This window comes from Cydia pomonella, chromosome 3 (genome assembly GCF_033807575.1).
Source record: "Cydia pomonella isolate Wapato2018A chromosome 3, ilCydPomo1, whole genome shotgun sequence".
Taxonomy (NCBI): domain Eukaryota; kingdom Metazoa; phylum Arthropoda; class Insecta; order Lepidoptera; family Tortricidae; genus Cydia; species Cydia pomonella.
This window is the reverse complement of record NC_084705.1, coordinates 17,569,367-17,593,123: the sequence shown is the minus strand read 5'-3', so window position 1 is coordinate 17,593,123 and position 23,757 is coordinate 17,569,367. Positions and strand designations below refer to the sequence as shown.

At 35.3% G+C, this 23,757-nt stretch overlaps 1 protein-coding gene and 1 long non-coding RNA gene across 2 annotated transcripts in view; both read right to left on the bottom strand.

Annotated features, from left to right (window-relative positions):
• LOC133516200 (cell adhesion molecule Dscam2-like) overlaps positions 1–23,757 on the bottom strand; it is a 294,499-nt gene that overhangs the window by 235,219 nt on the left and 35,523 nt on the right. The window contains exon 2 of the mRNA XM_061848998.1: positions 2,532–2,596. Coding sequence (XP_061704982.1) covers positions 2,532–2,583 — 52 coding nt within the window. The 5' untranslated portion in view covers positions 2,584–2,596. The remainder of the gene's footprint in view (positions 1–2,531; positions 2,597–23,757) is intronic.
• LOC133516181 (uncharacterized) lies at positions 12,874–14,050 on the bottom strand. Its single transcript, XR_009799185.1, has 2 exons — positions 13,483–14,050; positions 12,874–13,231 (listed from the first exon to the last, which is right to left on the bottom strand). It is a non-coding gene; the product is annotated as an uncharacterized LOC133516181 (long non-coding RNA).

Here is a 23,757-nt window from a genome sequence, read left to right as displayed (position 1 = left end):
AAGAAGTTCGCTGCTATGTGGACACTTGTGTGTTCAAGTCTAGTCGCCTGCTTTTGTTTACTTCTCTCAAGTATTTTGTGTTTAAAATTGTCAATTTCATTTTGAATATGCTATTTTCTTTGAAATAAAGTTGATTCATGTTAACAACGTATAATCAGGGGTCGAATACCGGTATATTTTTCATACAAATTAACCGGTATTTCATTTCGGTATCTCGGTTGTTTATTTGTATTTTTGGATTTCACTTCGGTAATCTGATAGGTAATTCATTGTCCTTACTTAAATACCATTCTAGAATATCAAGGAAATATTTCGAATGCTACACGTGATTTTTTGATTTTTAGTTACTTATATCGGTAACGATCTCTGTGTATAATACATTTTTGTTAAAAACTATAAAAAAATTGCCAATTATATACTTACGAAAAGTACAAAAGACTTGCATTAAATAACTTGGCAAAATCGTAGGTACAGTCATTTCTGAAAATGTCGGTACGAAAAATGTGCTTAAAATATGTATAGACTACCTTAATATATGGGCAATAAAGTCATGTATTATCACCATCCATATATTTTTGGCACCTTTTTCGTATCGATATTTTAATACGTGACCGTACGAATTAGGAACACAATATATGACCAAGTACCTATCCTTTATCACAATTGTTATCGATGATTATAATGCCTACTTGCTTTTTAACAGGTAATGTCTACCCCAAAAACTAGAGATATAAATATATACAACTTGGTAAAATCGTAGGTACGAATTAAAAACACAAGATATGTATAATGACCAAGTATCTATCCTTTATCACAATTCTTATCGATAATTACAATGCCTGCTTGCTTATTAACAGGTAATGTCTATCCCAAAAACAAGAGATATAAATATATACAACCTGACCAATCTGTCGTGAATACCCAAATGGCATTTGCAATACTCATGTGTACCAGGAAATTGAAAAATATGAATAAAGTAATAACCTAATAACCGTGAATCCTATTAAGATCAGATCTCACAGAAATGATGTGAATATTCAAAATATTTTGCTGTTACGATGAGCTCAAAATGTAGTACAGGTTTTATGCATAAAATTTCCTTTACTAAATAGTATAGAAGAGGAAGATATGTAACTAGTTTTAAGTGAATCGGAAAAAAATTAAAAGGTTTAATTAGTTCTGAAAATTTAATAGACATTATGAAATTGGGTATAAATTGATTTTAACTTGCACGATTTTTACACATTATTAATTACAAAAACAGGACGGGGCCAATGCCGTCCTGGAAACGTCGAAGGTAATTTTAAAACTTAATTATACGCGATTAACAGGCCAATTCGAACGTACACTGTCATCAGAATGATATTTATTTATTTAGACTTTATTGCACAAAATATATACAACAATGTACAAATGGAGGACTTAATGCCAAATGACATTCTCTACCAGTCAACCATAGGGCCAAACAGAGATACCTAGAATTGGTGCAGCGAAAAAATATATTGAATGAATAAAAAAAAAAAATCAAACCATACTTATAAAATACATAAATAAATAATAACAATATATAAACTACCACATATTTATAGAATACGTACTATAAATTTAATAATGAATAAAAATAATAAATAATAATGGTAATATTTGAATGATGTTATTTACTTATCGTGTGTCTTGCCTGTGCTAATGCGTATGTATGTATACATACGGACATGAACGAGCGAAATGCACCATAAGATGTCATTCTCGGCTCGATTCGAAGAATGAGATACGATAATGATAAGTGCTGGTTTAGATAAGTTCTCATTTAGATATCGTTTGTATGTCGTATAATTGACAGAAGCAGTTCAATTCGGGCAACCAATGTCACTCTGACGTTAGAAATATCGTAGATAAATCTTACTGGGGTCACAGCGGAATCGAAATAAACGTCAATTTTGACATGTGTATAGCTATAGACCTTTTAATGATCTTTCCAAGATCTTAAACGTGTCTTAACCATTCTTCGAATCGGGCCGTCTGATACCAGTATACGTTCGACTTTGCCTGTAAGTCCCGTTTTCGTAAATATATACGAGTAATAGATATAAATTTGTCGGCGTCAATAAGTCGACATATTTTAATAAACAGTTCTGCCATTATTTTAAAAAGTATTAGTTAAAACTGTTTAATTAATTTTAATATGTACGAGTATAACTTATTGAACAAAATGAAATCATTTTAAGTACTTATAGTACTAGACAGGTGTCGTACACGACACGAGTGACTGATTTAACTACTCAGTGAAACGTTTTGCGCATCTCTATATACTTAGTACTTTTTTAGATTGTCAAAATGACAAAAACGGAACCATTTCAGTTTCATCATGTCTCAGTTTTACCATGTATCAGGAACTAACACTTGTGATATACATGCAAATAAATGCCGTTCGTCCCTATTCGCCCCTAGGATCTCTAGCTTTGTTGGCAGGCTAACTTACCGAGAAGGCTAGGATGACATTCTTAAAAGCAATCTATATTCTTACTTCTTACCTATATTTAATGCTGAAATGGTAGCGAAGATTAAGAGTGCTTTTCCCGCCATTTTAGTAGATAATCTGTAACAAAATTAAGAAATTTAAGTAGGTATACAATGTAGACGAAGATAAGAAGTTCGAATCAGGCCGAATGTCTGATACAATATAACTCTGTTTCATTGATAAACAATTTCAAATAGACACAGCTACAAAAAGACAAAATATTCACAGCCACGTTGCAAGTTCTTTAGAAAAGAAATTTGATTATAACATAACAGAACATTGTTTATTAATCTCAAGCATTCTCGACTTGAGCATTCTGGACTTGTTACATTTAGGATTTAAAAATTCTTACGATTTGTTGTAATGTTGCTAGTTGTAGCACAAACGCAGAGCATAGCTCTTTATAGCTCGATGAGCATTATCCGCAGAGTCGCATTGTATAAGACTGAGGAATTGAGTATGTTTCGATTTTGTGGCGAAATACACTATTATAACATGTATCTTTCTCTTTTGCTCCAATGAAAGCATAATTAGTGTGACAGAGAAAAAATCCCGAACACTGAACAATTGAGTTGTGTTCGATGATTCCACACTTTCTCGAAATTTGATTGATGTAATCACCTTGAATGTAGTCCTGGGGGGCGATTTTTGAATTTCGAGTGCTCATATTTCAGTTACATAAGATGGTGAATTAATTCGCTTCGAATTGGTAACAATAACAACGCGCAACGCCTCGCTATTATACAATAGGCACTGGAATGGTAGCTGGACAACGACTTGTTTATTTTCTAGGATTTCAAGTTTTTGCAGATTTATTGCATCAGGTTAGAGAATCCACGTGGCTTAAGTAGACTGCACCATCCCACTAACCCAGGGTTAACCGGTTAAGCCGTTAACCCAATGTACTGGTAACTTTTTTTTTTTTTTCTAGGGGGGAAAATGCATTCCGTATACCACCCGGGTGCGGGGGGTGACCCGAGTGGTTATGTGGGACTCCCGTCTAGGCTAATGAGGCCCACGGTATACCCACTAAAAACCCCCCATATGCCACCTTGCCGCCTTATTGGTGGGGTTACAGGAACGCTTGCGTACTCATCCGCGACCCCACCGGCGGCAGCCGCCCGCGAGCGGCTCCTTCGCGAATGCCCGAAGGCCCTTCACGCGAGGCGCGCCAGATGTTTTGACGCGCCTTCCTCCTCGGCCTCCGTCCTGCAGTGTAGCGGACCCCCCCGAGCCCGCCACAAGGAGGCCACGGGCGCCAGAAAACTCCCCAGCGCCCGGCGGCAGATGAGGTCCATGGTTCTGCCGCAAACCACAACTCGGCTGCAGAGGACAGGGAGAACGGCACACCGTAACACCGACACTCCTCTTCCTCTGCAGCCCCACCAACGCCGCTACAGCGGAACGGCCCCGCCAACGTCGCAGGGGATAGGGAGAGTGGCGCATCGTGATACCATCACGCCTCTTCCCCTGCGATCCCACCTCGGCCGTCGAGGATAGGGAGAACGGCTCACCGCAATACCGACACTCCTCTTCCTCGACGGTCCACCTCCAACGCGTCACAAGTGGGCTTACCAAGCCCACTTGGAGCGTCCTCCTCGGGCCAGCCCGCACCTCAAACAGGCCGGCCCTGGTTGCCTCTTCGCTGTGCTGTGGGAGACCAAGCCACGGCTAGTAAGCCCCTCCACCACGACAAGGTGGGCAACCCTCGGGGGGTATGTACTGGTAACTATGGTAACTCAAGGTTAAAACGGTTAACCCCGGGTTAGTGATTGACACAAGTGGCCCGTAGGAAAATATATTGAGTTTTTGATTACAAATTTATTTGATAGTCTGAACGCTGGTTATAAACATTTACCAGCATAAATAAATTTAGTTAGTAAAAACTTTAAAAAATAGGGCAAAATTGTATTCATGCTCTACTTAATTCTCTAAACTACGTTTTCGAACCAAAATAAAATTAGCGTAGCCTTTTTTCCTCCGTTTCGTTAGCTGGAAGTTTTAAGTGGGCGCATCGATTCCATCGGATCCGTTACGGCTCGGTAGTTGAGATTAATTTTATTACGGCTCGCTAGAAATGACTGCCGTTTTGTGGATATCGGGTTTATGAAAACAAATGTTCAGCATGTCTGAAAAATATTGCCCGATTTTGGGTTATCTATATCACTAAAGCCAAACCTAAATAATAATAGACAGCGCAGGAGGTGTTTCCTAGAAACACTAGGAATACAAACAGGCTTGTTGTACCTAAATAGCAAAAAACTGCTGCTTTTAAGAAAAACTGTTACTCAATGGGTGTCGCCATATACAACAAGCTACCAGACTATATAAAAGATCTGCCATATACTAAATTTAAAACAGCGCTTTTTAAATGGCTACTGGAAAAAAAATCTACTCTATTTTATTATCTATTGCTGGCACTGTACACTGCAAAATTGACTTATTGTTTATTCTATTTTAGTTTAATTTAAGTTAATGTAGTTTAGTAATTAAGTTAATTTAAGGTAGTTTTATGTAGTACAAATTTTATGTATTATAAGGACCTATTTGCATGCTGACAAAAACGGCTAAAAAGGCTAGGACATGTAACTTTTGTAACACCTTTTATGTGCAAATAAATGATTATGATTATGATTATCAAGCTATAAAACGTAGACGCGAATCTGGGGGCAAGACAAGCCAAGCGAAGCTCAAGGGTACTACTCGTACCTACCTTTTCTCGAAGCGCTACGTCGTTTTTTTGAACCCTCAAAACTTGGGTTTGCATTATACCAGATAAACAAAATTCTTGAGAATTGATGTCAATAGTGAACTTATTAAACATATAAAGTTTCAATTGCATAGCTCTTATAGATTTTATTGATATCTAAAAACCTGGTTTCGTCACTGACTCACTCAGTCTCGCTCACTCATCACTCACTGCTGATCACCAAAATTCTTAGGGTACTTCCTGTTACATTCGTTAATACTCGTATATTTGAAGTCGGTGCCAAGTCAAATTTTGAAGTGTATCATGATCTTGCTGCGATTTGGTAAGGATGCGGCTATATGTCTGTAAGTACCTACGGCACGGTGGATTGCCTTCCATACTGTCGAAGTAATCGAACAAACGAACATGATACGGACTGCGCCAAGGTGTGGGTTCGGTCCGATCGTGTATTTTGTTGTAAGTTGCCTACTGAATAGTACATTTCGATGCTAGTGCGGAAAGTATGTCATATCTACTCGTGTATCGAACGACGTTTTTTAATACAGTTGCGAAATAATAAGAAAAACAACAAGTTTTTTTATGCATGTTCTTATACGACAGACACAATTGTAAATATAAAATATTGTACTATTATTATCTAAGTATCGATATTTACGATTATTTGTGTATTTAAATTGTATAAAAACAATATCGAATGTTGCCTTTGGAAACTTCAAACATGCTTGCAGTAAGAAAAAACGCCTCTTCTTTGACAGGCGTTTCGGCAGCTATTCCGTTCCATTCAGAAACTTATTAAGAACGGTTTTAAAATATTTAATATTAAAAAATAAACGTGTAATAATGATGAAGAGGTAAATAATAAAATATGGAATATGTATATTTTTATTATTCTTACATTTACAGTAGGTTTTTATGTTCATTACGACTTTTAAAGGAAACTAACATTAACACTCATCAATAAGTAGTCATGAATTGGAACAAGTAAAAATTTAAAAAAAAGTGAAAAGCACTAGTTCGCGAAAACCAACTTTCCGCACGCTAAACAGCTACGTAAAGTAGCACTTTTTGAGCAACTGTATTAAAAAGTATTTTAATTGCTGTCGTATTTTTCAAATAACAATTATGTTATTAATTTTCAAACTGTCCATAGCCTGCAGGCATAGGATTCGAATTTATTTCCCGTCCTTTATCGAGAGAACTTGATTTTAAAATATAAAGGAATTTAATGACCATATACAGAAAAAATTTACAGAAATCACTTCAGTTGTTTAGAAGTGAAATAGTGTCAAAAGAACAGACTGAGTAACTTTAACGTTTATAGTACAGATGTATTGTGGTCTTTAGAAATAATGCTGGTTGTTATTGAACGGTATTGTTAGTATTTGGTTTGGAACCGACTTCAAATATATCAATCGGTAAAGTATATACGTATTTTATAATAACAAGACAATATTTTTTTCATGTTTTTGTAGTCGGTTTTCTTCGGTTCGTAAATATTATTAACATCTTTTATTTGCCTCGTGTTTACATAACAAACTATAGTTTCTCAAAGCACGCTCTCAACTTGCGTACGTCCGAGTGTATTAACCTAAACAAAATAGCAAAGAAGACGCGGGGCTTAAAAAGTTTAAGGGAATCTTAAGCTATAAGCTGCACTTAAGACGTACTTAAGTTCCGCTTTGAGACAAGACGGGACATCTCACGGCAACTTGGTCTTAACAGTTGGAAAAATTCCAGGTTTACGGCTTGTAAGATTGCAGGTGAGAATTGTAACCTATTTATTTAAATGCATGTAGTTTTCAACCAACGAAATAAAATCAAACGCCTACAAAAATCGTTATATTTACCTACAATAACGTTTTTCCTCAAAGAACCAAATTCCAAAAGTCTAATTCGTAGAGTCAGACCCAGACAAGTTGGCAACGATTTTGATAGCCCGGACGGTGCAAGGGTGAAGTAAACGTCATAACTTCGTAGATGTTCGATGTTTAAAATAAAACGTGCACCGTCTGGTTTATCAAAATCGCTACTAACTATCTTGGTCTGACTTTACCTACCTTAGCGCTGTACAGTCAGCATCAAAAAGATGTTGACAGCGAAAGAAGTTTCTCCCTATTTTTTATACATGGTATAAAAAAAAATTGAGGGGACTCGTTTAAGGGTTCAGTTTTTGACGTGAATTTTTTTTTATTGTTTAAGTCGGTCAACACTTCATATAAAAGCCAAAAATGTCACCGAACCGAACACGAAACCGAACATGCCTTTAAACGGATCCCCACTATTTTTTCTACACCTTGTATGGTGTAGTTGCCACTTTAAATGTTAGTAGACATTTTTGGGACTTTAAATTAATTAATTTAAACTTAAGGTTAGAAAAATACGGTTAAAAACAGTTGACAACAGTCCAACTACGAGAGACTTGAAGGAACTGTTATAGAGACTATAATTCGACGTTTATCTATTATTTGAAGCTTAATGTTAGCTTTATAAATCACTCGCGTTCACGTAGATAAAATGTAAGTTAATAACATTAAATACGCGTATATTTGGTGCTCATTTCGTAATAAAGGAATTTAACGATTTTGATTTACTGCCACGACTAGAATGTACAATCTGTCACTCATTTTATGAACGAAACTGACAGTGACAGCACCTGCAGCAGTAATGTCCCAACAGTAATGCAGCTGTAATTACTATTCAAACGTTACATTTACACTTTGTCTTACAACCTTTAACCATTTACAGATTGATCATGCTATGATTATGACCTACTTAAAATGTTTAAGTCCTATTTACACATACTCGTTTTACAATTGAGTATACTTATTTACAAGTATAGTTGTTTCAAATATCCTTTTCTATCTTGTGATTGAGTCATAATATTAGCAATATAAAGCGCACTTAACATACTCCCACATTTTCATTTACGGCGGCACTTGCTAGAGTAATAAAACTACACTGTATAACACAATTTATTGGCCTTTTGAGTTCACCCAGTTTATATCCATTTTATATCCCTTCCCGCTGTTTCAGGGTACAACGAGACATGCCCTAATAATTTATGTTACAAGGTCAATAAAACCACCCAACTTTGATCCCTGCCGTCCCCTTGTAGAGTTCTCTGATATCTCCTTAGATTAGGTTTCTAAAAAGATGAGGAAGTTCAAGTAACACTAGTCGTTTGAAGTTCTTTGATTTTTGTTGTCTCATACATTTTTATGTCCATTGTTTGTTTTATCTTCTGTTTCTTAGAGGCGTTTCGTTATCGTGCTAGTTGGGTTTGCCTTTGCTTCAGCTTTTACGAGCAATGTAATGAGTCTCTAGATAAGAATTAAGGGTATAGAACTTGTTTGGGTCCCAGTGTTGTGACAATTTTGTTATTGTAGTCCAAACAGATGTTCTTCACAAATATTTGTCTAGGGTCGTATTCTAGACGAATTTAACGTCAACGGGATAAGCAATGGAACAGTATTAAAAGCAATAGTCTTAACTGACTAATAAGATGTACCTACATATTATGATATTTATGATGTTACTATAAGATTTACTAAACTACATAACAGTGTCAGTGTGATGTGATATGCAGAAAGCCGTAAGCTTGTGCTTAGTGCGTCGATGTCATCTACGTCATAAAAAATTAAGGTAAGTACGAGTACTTAACAGGAAAGGCCAGCTGAGCTCCTGCTCAGATTAGGTAATTTTGGTGGTGGATATCTCCGTCGCGCTGACGGAGGCGGCTCCTAAAATTAGTGCGATAAGGGCAACTGCAGCTTAGGCGAAAAATCTTGCGTATTAAATCTAAAACTAAAACTCGAGGTTTTGTACTGAATTGTTTCCTCCTCCAAAACTTAACCAATCGTAACGAAATTTTGAAATCTAAATAGCGAATTGGTATCAGTTTTATACCAATTAGCTCAAAAGGCATAAAAAGTAATAGCCATACAGGAGACATGGCTTTTGTCACATGACCTGTCCTTTTTGAATAGCATAAACGACGAGTTTGTCAGCACCGGTACATCAGCTGTATACGTCGGAAGGAATGCAGCGAAGGAGGCCCTATGGAGGGATCGCGCTTTTGTGGCGAAAGAAAACGTTTCCGTGTGCCTCAGTAATATATTTATGTGTAATATGTTTATGCGATATATTTATGTGTAATATGTTTATGCGATAACGCTGGAATCAGTGCTATTAAGATGTCATCCGGGAATAAAGAATTATTAGTATTTAGTGCGTATATGCCGACCAAGTGACAATTTACCTGAATTCGTCCAATGCATTAGTGCAATGAATGCTACAGTTAGGGAAAGCGGCATTGAAACTGTATATATACCCGTATATTGGGTGAATATAATGCGCATCCAGGTGAGTTATTTAGTGACGAATTGTTAAGTTTCTGTGCGAAGCAAGGTTGGATTTGTGCCGACTTAGCTAAACTTTACATCGACTCTGATTCATTTACGTACCTCAGTGACTCACACGGAAGTTAACGCTGGCTAGACCATTGCATAACTACTGCCGCGGGATGGAACTCAATAGTTGACCTTTTTGTTGACTGACCATTTTCCTCTAGTCATTAAGTGTAATTTAAATCTAGTAATACCTAAATTGTGTAATGTGACTTTGCCACCGCAACATAAACAAATAGTTTAAGGTGATGGGACACCGTGTGAAATTGATAAATACACCGATAAATGTAACGAGCTGTTAAAATGTATCGACATTCCTGCTGAACTGCGAGACTGTTGTGGCAAGTATTGTACAAACAATTCACTTCACCTTATTATTTTTGATGACAAGTATCCAATTAGGCCGTTTTTGCGATGGTGAAGTGCTCTACCACTAATAAAACAAAAAACAAAACAGTTAGACACTGATATTTATAATATTAATTCTGTGTTGAAAAAATCATAACTTTTTTTAGTGTGAGTTAAGGGTTATGCGTAATATTTAATTGATCAACACCATCATAAAATAAACGGTCATCGTGGAAATCATAAAATAAACGGACTTTGAAGCTTAATTTTCTTACTTTATCCTTATAAACATGTTAAACCCTTCTACTTCTGAAAAGTTGTAAGTCTTGTAAAATCCAAGCCGTTAATTTTTGTGATGTCCAAAGTACTGGAACTGAACTACAAGCTCACGGAAGACACCTAGACTCCAACTACGTAAAATAGTAGGATTCATTACACGACACAACACACTATACAAACACCTCCATAATATGGGTGAAACACACAGCCCCATGTGCAGAGCGTGCATGGAATAAGAGGGCACAACAAAACATATTCTCCTAGAGTTCCTAGACTATAAGCAAGAAGTATACAGGAACAAATACCTAAGGACTCCGTGTACACTAAAGGAGGCAGTTAGCTACCTGAAAACATTGCTAGGTTTTGTGGAGGAGCTGGAGTGGTTAGAGTAGCGCTAACTCGTTTTTCACGCAAATTAGGCACAACAGTTGTCGATTTGCGATAAATGCCCAACAAAACTAACTAATGTCCAAAGAAAAGACACATAGCCTTAACTCATATTTAAAATGTTTTTGACCTAGGCAAGTGTTACCGTATCGACTGGGTTAATTGACCGAGCATAGTAAAGGTCTCCGTTTCAGCTCGGGCGAACATGCTTTCGTATGTCCGGATGTTCTCGTCTGTAGGTAGCATTTCTCAAATGATTCGCGTGAAATTTTGTGGGCAAGAATGGTATAGTTTTTTTTGTCGATTCAATTTTCGTACTATGTTCTAAATGGCGGAGCCGTGGGCGATTTCGAGGTCTACAGTTACTTGTTATGACGGTGCTTTACAATTATTGAAAATTTCATCAATATGTTACGGCTATTTAAATCATTTACTTACCATATTAATGATTGTGATTTAGGTACCTAAAGTACTTACTTAGCTCCAGTTACTTTATATAATCAAGCTTATAAAATATAATAACTTAAACGAGATTGTTAATTTCCATCGTAGCATAAATATTTGCATGAGAATATTTAGAGATATTTTTCATAGACCACGGCTAAGGCTCCGAATCTTTCCGATATTAAGAGTTTGAGTCTAATAGTTAAGGGCCAGTGTTACTGCTCTATTAAAAATGCCTATCGGGATTATAGGAAAAAAAGACAAGAATAAAAGTAGCTTTTTAAATTGCATATAACCTCCGTCGTAGTGTAGAAAACATTGTACGTACCAAAATCTAATTTGTCCTTACATTCTAATCATCAAAATATAATAAATTTCACAGACCCTAAAAATAACAGTTCAATTCCTCCGGCAGCATCATTTGAAATCCAAAGGGATCTCAACGGGAATTGATACATCCATATCTTTCGCATCAGTGTTGAATAAGATGTATCGAATGTAAAATCTCCAGAGTCATACTGTATATCTCTCAAGGCTGAGGCCACATTATACAGCTCTTTTTTTTTTTTGTTACAATATGGTAATCACACCTACAATGGACGTGACACATAAAATTATGGAGTGTGGAATTAAGAGGAGTGGCATCACTAATGGTAGATCTGTTGCAAAAGTGTCCAGCTGTCAGCTATAAATAATAGTTCCAAATCTCTCCAGAGTAGCGCTAGAGTAGCTAAGAACCTAGGCGTTATTGACGGAGTGAATTGCGCTGTCTATGCTTTGATTTTTTTGTTCAAGTACTCTAGGTATTGTAGTGCCACCTATTTAAAGTTTTTTGATGACACTTTTTGGTACATGGAGATTTCGTTCCTTATCTCCACCTTCCGTACATAAAATCCTGTGAAATTAGTGTCTGACATCAGTTTTTAAATACTGGCAACATTTTACCATAAACACGAGTCAAAGAGCTGTTTAAGTTTGAAGTTTCATTAATTTCTGTCTGCTCTAAAGAAATGACGCCATACCAAAGAATATAATACTCACTAGGAGAAGAACGCTAACTCCATACAAAAAAATGCCCCTTTCAAAAGTTCGTTTATACTAGTGGCGCTCTCTTTGTATCTCAGTACTAAAATTGACAACCGGTTTAGCCTGGCGGGTTTTGGTAGGTAGTGATCCAGTTCTAGCTAGTGGTTCTGGGTTCGAATCCCGGCGACGGAATTTCTTTTTGTATTTTTTCATTTTTTGTTTTTGTTGGGGTGAGGTTTTTAAATTAGTATTTATCAAATAAAAAAATATTATGTTACATATTAATCAAAATCACAGGCATCTTTTGTCCTAAGAGATAATGATATCTATATTTTAAAGTTTATTCAATATAAAAGGTAACAATACAGTTTATTATCAAGTTATAAATATTTTTATTCCTATATATTAGGATCAAAAGAGCTTAATTCGTTCGAAAAACATACAATAGGCAGGAAAAAAGTCATTTTTTATACAAATTTATGTATCGGACGGGGCTTGTTGAACTAACTGTGACACTTCCATATAATATCTACATACCTATATGAATTTTATTCAATGAGACCACAGGTCGGTAATTTCGGTTCATTATTGATGTGGGTACCAAATAGTTAACCTATCCTGTGCGTGTGATTATCTTTTGATTTTATTAAGGAGTTATTTTTGTTTAGGTCGTCTATTTTTAGCGCATGTTTTAATTCCCAGATCACCTTCATAACAATAAATAGAAGTCATTAAAATTTTCATGATAAAAACAATTTTATATATATACATATACTATTTATTGCATTTAATATAGATTTTTATATATCTAAAACATGATCTTTGGCACATCTGATTTTACTCCACAATTGCAATTAGTGTAACTTGTAATCATATCACATATATCAGCCCAAAAAACTAAAAATTACATGAATATATGACAGACAAAGTTGTTATTACATCTATCCGATTGTCGGACACTTTCTGCTCCACAGCTCAGTGCAGCGGTCTTGTTGATGGTCACCGGGAAACTACAACTAGTCACAATTATGTGGCGGATCCGTGCCTTTTGATTTTGAGCCTTTCCAAGGAAATGATATGACGCCCAAGGATTTTTTTGCTCACGTTCACCCTCTAAAACAAAACAGTCACATTTTAAACAATACTATAACCTATGTCCCTAATTACTAACCTTGCTAATAGCTACCAGAGTTCTAAATTGCCAGCTAAAACAATGTTAGAATTTACATCTATGATGAATTTAGATTGTAATTTTGGACGCGATAGGGCGGCCGTGCGACTTAAGAGGGTGGTAAGATTAAATTTATATATTTGAATTTGGCAATAGTACACTTATTTTATTTATAGATTAAAATATTTCTTACCTTGAAATAATTGTTGTTTCTTAGTTTAGTACAATGGATTAAACTTTAACCGAGTTTGAGCGGAGATACTGTGCGGTGGATTTTTTATTTTAAAAATTAATCAATAAATCTATTTCAACAACATAAACCGTTATTTAATCATTTTATATGAAAACTGATAGTTTTGAAAATGAAAATAGTTTTGCGTCAATGACTTTGACAGCATTGACATTGCAGACTTTTGTCTATGTTCTAACCGGCCAGACCCAAGTGCAAGGCTTTATGGAGGGTATATGTGCCTCTGACCTCCATAGATTTTATGAACATAGACAAAGACAAACTGAAATAGGTAATAATTTATATAAAATAATAATAATTTACATAGGGTAGTGTGACATAAATCAAAATATTTTATAAAAATGATTTTATTTGTTCCCAAAGTTGAATAGACAAAGTCAGATAGGAGCAATGTTGCTGTAGCAAAATATTTTTATATTAATAACTGGTATCTATTTCCAGAGCGTCAGACCACACATGCGCAATTATGAAGCGTCATATCTTTCTAAGGAAGTCGACAGGCCTTGCGCCATACTGTGCATGATTTGAAAAAAACATAGTTTTATTTTCATTAGATATATTTAAACTAATTGCAGTTTGTTTCATTAAATGTAAGGACACTCAACTTTTAACGCACAAAGCGGTGCAAATTTTACGAGTATCTATCAATGAAACATGTAAGGGAAGTCTGTATCTGTATAAATTGTATGTAAGAAACATATTCCATGACTTTACATGAAACCCACACGAAGCAATAACAATGATGTAACTTAAATTTATTATAATTTATTGCTATATGCAGGCATTAAACCTATTTGTTTTAAGCAACAATTAAAACCTTTGTTGTGGTGACAGCATCGATTATACATATTTTATTTTGATTTAAGTCATTTATAAATATTTGCTAATTTGAAATATTTTTTATATGCCATATACAGTGTGTTATCGTCATGCGGGCATTTATTAAAACTGATAATAATACGATTCATTAGCAATTGTTTGCGTAATTATGTGAATTAACTGCTCAATTAAATTTCTGAAATCCACACATTCAATGTAGTGGGTGTACTACGTAATCGTCGTTACTCATATCGTTAATACACTTGGTACAAGGCATGTAATGGTACGGGGGTAAAAAACTGAGACCACTATCAAAAAAATATTGTCATCCTTATCATTGCGTTCATGTATGGAGGTTTTACATAAAACATTCATAAAACAGGTTATTTATAAACTTTGACATGACAATTTCAAGTGTTGACGTCGGGTTGTCAAAACATACCAAAAAATTAGCAGAACTTGTAGGTATTTGATTTTCTTTAAAATGCCTTATTAGGCTTACGTTAAAATGCCCGAGTGTAGTTGAAACACGTGGATATGCAGCTCAAGGCTTAAGGCTTTATCGGAAACGCTTCCCAAATTGACGATATCCACACAATGCTCGATTGATAATCGATCGAATCGATAAAGAAGCGAATCGCCCAGTCAATCTGAAATTGTCATGAACGGGATCGTGCTAATGCAAGTTGAATAACCGGCTAAGAGCATGTCGGGCCACGCTCAGTGTAGGGTTCCGTAGTTACTCTTCCGTCACAATAAGCTAAACTGGAGCTTAAAGTATAGTAAATTGTTAACCTAGGGATGAAACGGTACCTTTCACCCGAGTTAAACAAATAGGCAAATTTGCATAATCAGTACCTAATTAAAGTAAGTCTTTTTACTATGAAGGGAAAACTTTTTGCGATAACTCAAAAACAGCTGAACTGATCATGTCCGCTATATTTTTCATTTAATGTCTTTCTTAAGCTCTACTTCCACGATTTTTTTCATATTTTTTGGACCTATGGTTCAAAAGTTAGAGGGGGGGGGACATTTTTTTTTCTTCCGGAGCGATTATCTCCGAATATATTCACTTTATCAAAAAATGTTTCTTGAAAGCCCCTATTAGTTTTGAAAGACCTTTCCAATGATATCTCACACTCTAGGGTTGAAGCGAAAAAAAAAAATCACCCCCACTTTACGTGTAGGGGAGGTACCCTAAAAAAAAAAAAAATATATTTTATTGTACGACTTTGTCGGCTTTATTGATTTATATATCCGTGCCAAATTTCAGCTTTCTAGCACTAACGACCACGGAGCAAAGCCTCGGACAGACAGACAGACAGACAGACGGACATGGCGAAACTATAAGGGTTCCTAGTTGACTACGGAACCCTAAAAAAGGATTCTCGAGCATTTTAGACAAGTAACAACATCCAAGTACTCGTATTGCTTGGTACTAGTAACAAAACTGTGCACAAGATTTTAAAAAACATAGAAAACATCCCTTCAAGTTTTTAAAGGTGCAAAAATGACTCCCCAGGGATTTGTTAATAAGACCCATTACTGTAATTTGTTTTAAAAAATAAATATTAAGATGTGGGGTTTGTATTTAAGTTTCATTTAGTTGGTAATAATTGGCGCACACTGATAGTTTCGACGCAATAGTTAGAAAGCGGTGTGCGTCATTACTAAACCGTCTTCGCAGTAGCCCAAACAGTATTCTAAGTAAACTTCTAATTCTAAGTAAGTGCTGGCGCAGCGCTGGGACTCGCCTTTGTTCGCGCGCTGGGTACGGCTGCACGCGCCACCGCTCGCCGCACCGCGCCGCTTTTAATTAATGTTTATTATTATTTTTATTTTTGTTTGTTGTTATAGGTGTCACTAACATAGATTTATAAGTTTTGCTGTGCTATGTACTAACAATAATATGGATTGTATTATTCGAATTAAAAATATTGAATTGAATTGAATTGAATAAAGTGTTTATCAATGAGACAAGTGCCTTTAATTGGCCGTAGTTATCTTAAGGGTAGTAATAATTGTATCGCTAACTCTTGAAATAAACGTCGCAATTCAATAAACAAAGAACGAAGGGCTGTCATTGGCACTTACTTGTCAATTTACTGCGATAGATAGATAGATAGATAGAGCTACAAGAAAAATAAACAATCGATTAAATGTAGAGGCAGACAACAGGCGGTCTTATCGCTAAAAAGCGATGCACATGCACTGCGATGTACATTGCTGGCAATTAAAATTTTGTTAGAAAGTTAATAAAGTCTGAATATTAGTTTATTAACTAAATTAAGGTCATGGTTAAGTTAGAGAACTATGTTACTTTACCCTACTTTAAAAAAAAGCCCACTTGCCAGTAACAGACTGTATGTTGAGAATCCGACACTGAGCAAGTTACTGTCTTTTTTTGTGACACACACTTTTATTGCTGACTGTACTTTTTCTTATCAGCATGTCTTATTTATTCATATATTATTATATTATAATCAGAACAGCTCCATATTAGCATATTATTGCATTCAAGAAATACTCCGAATTGCAAAGTACGCAGTCAACCTAAATAAAAGTATGTGAGAACATCAGTTCTTTTTCTTGAACAATTACACCGACAGCAAATGGACTGTCGCAATCAGATATATTCGCCAAGGTGGCCAAAAATACCTGAACACTTAAACGCCTTAACAATAGAAGCTTTGCACCTTGGCCGTTGCGATATCTCTGATGGCAACTGTACATAGATTAAGTTTCTTATAAACAACTTCTGACCGCGTTTTCCGTCGATATTTCGTCGCAGTAGGGATAAGACATAAAACTTCGTCTTATAAAGCATAAAAGTAATATGGGGCTCCATACAGCGGGGTTAGTAGCGCGGGTGATTTTATGGACGCACTCACGTCTCGGGGCGTTATGAATTTACGCTTTATTAGTGTGTATATCGAATACTTCGCTCTCGTACTTACTGGTTACTAAGTAATGTTTGCGACGCTGACAAGGATATTTTGAAACTAAATAGGGCCTATGACGTAGACCTAAATCAATATTTCGGCTCCATACGCCCGTATATTTATATACTTCTATAAAATTGCGAAAACTGTTTTCGAGGAGAACTGATTTACTAAGAAAACTCGGAATAATCTTAATTTATTATTATAAGTAAATTAGAAGTGGCTCTGTGGGCTGTAGACTTCGCGTACGTACCTCCACGGCATCGCCATTTTTTTAAATTTCCAAATCCTGATTAGGCAAAAAAAATCTATACCTAGGTTTAATTATCGAACTTATAAATTTCACGAGAATCGGTTGAGAAATGCTATTAGTAGCGGAGAACATGACAGTAGTGGTCGTTAAGATATAGGTATTAAAGCTCTAGAGTTTTTGCGTGATAGGGGTCAAAAGAGCTAATTCTTCTTAGATTCGAAATAATGTTCCTATCTTTTTTCAAATTCCTAACAAGTAAATTATTTATTTATTATTTTATTATTATTTTTAAGTTTATGTATAAGTTATTGTTACATAAAATTAAACTTTATTGATATTAGATTAATAAAAAAGAAATATATGATATACATTACAAAAAAACCGACTGCTACATAAAAATTCAACAATACCTCAATTATGTAAAAACCCATCCACCCGTTTGGGCTGTATGACGTACCAAAAGATGGACATACATTACGGACGCATATACGCTCGAAAAACATTACCGTCCTTCTGACGCAATAGGGTAAAAGATCTGAAGGGTATTTTAAAAAGGCTTTCAAATAGCTCAAATGCCAAAGGTACCCGAAATTTTACATCACCAAACTTCAGACTTTTCTAACAGCAACATTTTACCGTTGTTTATTAAGATCCACGTTGGCATATTTCATACGGCTGATAAATAAATGTCGGTGAACAACTTATAACGAAAAAAAAAAACTTGAAAGCTAAACTTTTCTCATTACTCGCAACTTGAAGTTATTAAAAATGCGAGCTATTTTTCTAAGAGATATAACAAGTTTTTTTGAATAAATTATAGTTGTTGTTATGCTTGTACGAGTAGTGTGTAAGAGAAAATAAACGTAAATTTGAAAAAAGTATTACTTTTAATACAAGCTCTTTAATATATTTGTGTCGACAAATATATTAAAGAGCTTGTATTAAAAGTAATACTTGTTTTGACTAGGTTGGCTTATTTTACCAGTAACTAAATTTGAGTTAAATGAACGCCCTTTAAATAGGAAAACACATATACAATTTATTTCTATACTGATTATGCGTAATCTTGCCAGATGCCAGTGATTAACACCCTTATTTTTTTAAACAGGTAATGTAAAAGTTTACATTGATAGAGTAAGATCAAGACAACTCTGCAATGATTTTGATAGCACACGCAGTGCAAGTGTTAATTTAAACGTCAACATTCTATGAAATTACGACGTATAAATAACACTTGCACTGCGTGTCATACCGATATCCTTCTCGACTTGTCTTGGTCTGGTACTGGCAACACCGCCATAGTGCCACATATCCATTTATAGAAATTTGACGATTATGATTATGGTTTCTATTCTCGCGTCACCATTTAAAAGCGAATTGACATTAGATAAAAACTTTTTCATCACACTTGCTCGAAAAAGATCTTATTTCATGCAGGTGTACAGAAGGACAAAGGGCTATTTTGTTCCCGCAGGAGTTTTGGGTTGTAAAAAAAAAGCTATAACTCCCTAGGGAGTTATAGCTTTTTTAATTATGTCATTTATTCATACAAACGAAGTAGCATAATTGAGTTTAATTTTAATATACTGACGCTTATAATTTAATATTTTTGTTTATGTTTAAAAAAAAATATTTGATTAATTTAACAGCCATTTAAAATATTTTTTCATAATTTTTAATCATGGCTGAATGTCGGATAGGTCTGTGCCTTCGATGCCTAACCTGTCAAGAAATTACAAAATGGCGAACGAATATTTGATATGTCACCATATTTAAGAATTATTTCGCTTAAAATTTAGTTTTTTCTTCGCAAGTGTGATGAAAAACATTGTGTGTAACTCCAGGGGTAAGAATATTGCGAACTCGGGTCTTTAAGGGTCGTATCCAAAGCTTCACTTACCCTTATCGTTGCACAATGTTCTATTGTATCGCCGCTCCTGCCAAGTGTTACGTATGCAAATATTAGTAGGTAATATTATTAGGTAACTGTGTTAAAATACTAGTAAAATATTTAATTCTAGCAAAATTATATTTTATCTACCATATACTACGGTCTCATTAAATCCTATACAGAGTAGGAACCTTAGTAACTGACGTCTGATTTATCATTGACACTTTACAAATATGAAAGTTGCTTAGCGTTTAGCAATGTGGATCTTTGAGTGCTTGGATTTAAACGTGGAAAAGAGTCGAGATATTTGATTCCTGTTAATCTGGGATTTATTCATGTGGAAAATAACACCCCGTAAAGGTCTGTTGGCACACTAACGAAGTCAGCAGACGCTATTCTAATATACAGTGTGTAAATTCTATACTGACTTCACTAATATTTAACAGCATACAGCGGACGGTAAGGGCATTTATTTGTGTAATGAACACACATATTTGTTCCTGAGTCATGGGTGTTTTCTATGTCTATAAGTATGTATTTATCTATACGTATCTGTATTTATGTATACGTATGTATATAATCGCCTAATACCAAAAGTACAAGCTTTGCCAAGTTTGGGGTAAGCTTAGTAGTGGTAAGCATAAGAAGCATATTGAGATAAATTTTGTTTAGAAATACAATGAAAATATTAACCATAGAAAATAATTTGTCCGCCAATGTAAAGCATGTAACACCTCTGAAGTTGCAGGTGTCCATAGCCTACGGTGACCGCTTACCATCAGGCGGGCCGTATGCTTGTTTACCACCGACGTAGTATGTAAGAAAAAACAAGTTATACCCTAGTTATGAGCTTTCAATATGAGCTTTTTAGAGTACATAAGTACATAACTGTAAACGCTTGTTGGCATTTACCTACTATAAAACACTCGCAATCGTAATGTCATGTCAAATGTTCAAAAATTTATTACGGAGTCATAATTAAGCGTACCTTAATAAAACTTCTTAATCAATGATTAAACGGATAAATTTTAGATCTAGTTTAATTTATCGCCCGTATTTGATTTACACACTGTATATTATATATGTTATCAGTTTTGCAAAACGGAAGGCCAGCAGCACTTGAACGCTATACACTTAACCGTGTGTATGTATGTATGTATGAGTATGACATGGCGCTAATCGCGATGGCCGTTATTGATGAGTTGGCGATTAATCTTGCTCAACTGTCCACCAGCCCTGGCTTTTAGTTAACGGCCGGTTCAGAGCCACATTGTTTTCCTGGCCTCTTTTAAATGGGTACAATAATTCAAATATGTATAGTATATTATACAAAAAGCAAAAGCATCTGCCACCCTTGAATACTTTCCAAGTAGAGAAACATCTCGACAATTTGGGTTCAAAGGTAACAGTAAGGGTAAGGTAACAGTTTATTTGTTATACCGGGCTACTTTAAACTGGTAATACAAAATCAATGTTTTTCACACATCTTTCCTTATCTCATGCTTTTAAAATAATCAAAAGTTTATTTATTGATTATAAACTTATCCCATTTTTAGGGTTCCGTACCTCAAAAGGAAAAAAACGGAACCCTTATAGGATCACTCGTGCGTCTGTCTGTCTGTCCTTCTGTCACAGCCTATTTGCTCCGAAACTACTGAACCAATGAAGTTGAAATTTGGCACACATATGTAAATCTGTGACCCAAAGCCGGACTTGGAACATAAACAAATGAATATAAACCTAGGGGCCACTTTTGGGGGGTAAAAGAGAAAATTAAAAATAAGTCTTGAAAAATATATTGTGTTATATATCAAATGAAAAGGCTCATTGTGGGAATCTCAAACATATGTTTTTTTTTTATAATTTTTAAATAATTAGTTTTGAAGTTATTCATGAAAATGTGCAAAAAATTACCCTTCCCCCCTTTATTTCTTTGAAAAAAAAAATACGCATAATAGTTCTTTACCTAAAGATTACAAGAAAACCTATTAGAAATCTATAATCAATCGTAAGTCGGACTTAAGAAAAAACTTAAGTTACGTGTAACACTAATTACCGCTGCGAAGGTATTACCAACTCTCGTGAAATTGTGTGAGTAGGTTCGATAGTCACATAGGACTTCTCTGATGTTTCGTTTTTTTTGAAATTGTTATAAATAGGAATGGTTGGCTCGCTAAAGAATATTGTGAGTTCGCGGTGATGACTTTACGAAGGAAGTATTTTTTTCCTGGACACCAAAGGCGTCCTCATATAAACGGGGCTACTTACAGGGGGCACTGCGCGTGATCCGATGCCCGTATATCCGTAGTAGGTACCTAATATGACTATAGGGATGACGCCTAAGATAGATATGTGGCGCGGATTTTTTATTGTAGTCGATTTTTAGTTATATATATCTATAGTAAATAAATAATAGTGAGGTTGACAGTTTGCAAAGCCACTATTTAAAAATCGTGTGATGTACGGAACCCTTGGAACGCGAGTCCGACTCGCACTTGGCCGCTTATTTGAGGCTCTACATGGTTATCCTAACATAATGATTAACAAAGACAGTTAAAGAATTTCAATGGCATCTATATATTAAGTAAAAGTGTTTTGATTAGTAATAGACCGCGGGCAGAGTTGACAGATGAGAGTTTAGATGCTATCACGAAATAAAAAAACCGTCAGCCCGTTGTATCGTGGTGGAAAGACCGTCAGCTGGTCACATAAACATGTAAAAAATACATGCCTTACCACTTTATGTCCGCAAAGTATGCGTAAATTTAAACGCCGTTTATTTGAAACGCATGATGGAATGCTAATGCTACATGCAGAGTTTCATGATTTTTTTATTACTATCATAAAAAAGTAAAGGGCTTACTTTTTACATCTTCATGTGACCAGCTGACGTTCTTACCACCGCGATACAATCGGCTGATTTTTTTTAAAATTAACAATAGCATCTAAACTATCATCTGACAAAGTATAAAACGGGAGGCGATGACAATTTTTTTACGTGTTTTGGTGGCTGCCAATCCTCGACCCACCAACGGAGCGGCAGCTGAAGTCCACGAGGGTTCATCATACATAGCTCTTAACCATTGTACGAGCTTTCGTCTGGGAGGCGATTGGTCATGGAAATCTGTTCCTGGCTCGCAGTCTATAAGTCACTTGTCAAAGAAAGTATGAGTGACATGTATGACCGTTATGTATTTAATGTGGGTTAACCACACTTCGGGACTTTAATTATTTAATTAGTTTTATTACAAAATTAACTATAATTAACTACAGCAAGTTTTAACAACAGAGTTAATGTAGTATACTGTACGGCGTTAACTGAGCTACAATCAAGTGTTTTTGTATTACCAATTTGAAGTCCCTCTGTATATCGAGATATTTTTTTGTTGAGCTATCAGCTACTTTTGATGCAGAACATACAAGAGAGATTCACGCGTGTACGATAGCCTCCAGCTTTAATGGTAGGAAATTATTATTTTCACGAATAAAGAGAGAGCAGGCGACAATAAGTATTAGTTATCATTTGCATTAAGTTTTGTATTCCTGCTACGAATAAATGGAGGGAAATATTATTTCTGCCATACTAATCATAATAGCCGTAACAATCATTGGAAAACCCATTTCACTGTTTACGGTATCCCAGCGTAACATTAAATTCCATTCCATTTTTAATGACTGTTACGTGGTTATATGTTCGGGAAAATTTTATATACACAACATAATGTAAACAGCGTACGTGTCAGACCCACATCGCGGTTAGGATAAAGTTTGGTAATTAGGTAACTTTGTTTGGCACATCTGCACGGAATAGTTGCTACACTGGGATAGAAATCTTTGCTTATTGAATCATCATCATTGGCGCTTTCGTACATAGAATAAATAAATAAATAATAAATAATATAAGACATTATTACACCAATTGACTAAGCCCCACAGTAAGCTCAAGAAGGCTTGTGTTGTGAGTACTCAGACAACGATATATATAATATATAAATATGTATAAAAAATTAAATACATAGAAAACACCCAAGACTCAGGAACAAATATCCGTGCTCATCACACAAATAAATGCCCTTACCAGGATTTGAACCCGGGACCATCGGCTTCATAGGCAGGGTCACTACCCACTAGGCCAGACTGGAAAATAATGGCATAACATCGAGATACCGTTTTTGGTGGCTAAATAAACAAATGTGAGAACGACCAGACAAAAGGTTTGCGGCATATAATTATTTTTAACGAATAAATGAATGTTATATAAGTAGGTGTCAAACGTAGATATTTGCTAAAATACTTTGTTAACGGCATTTAGT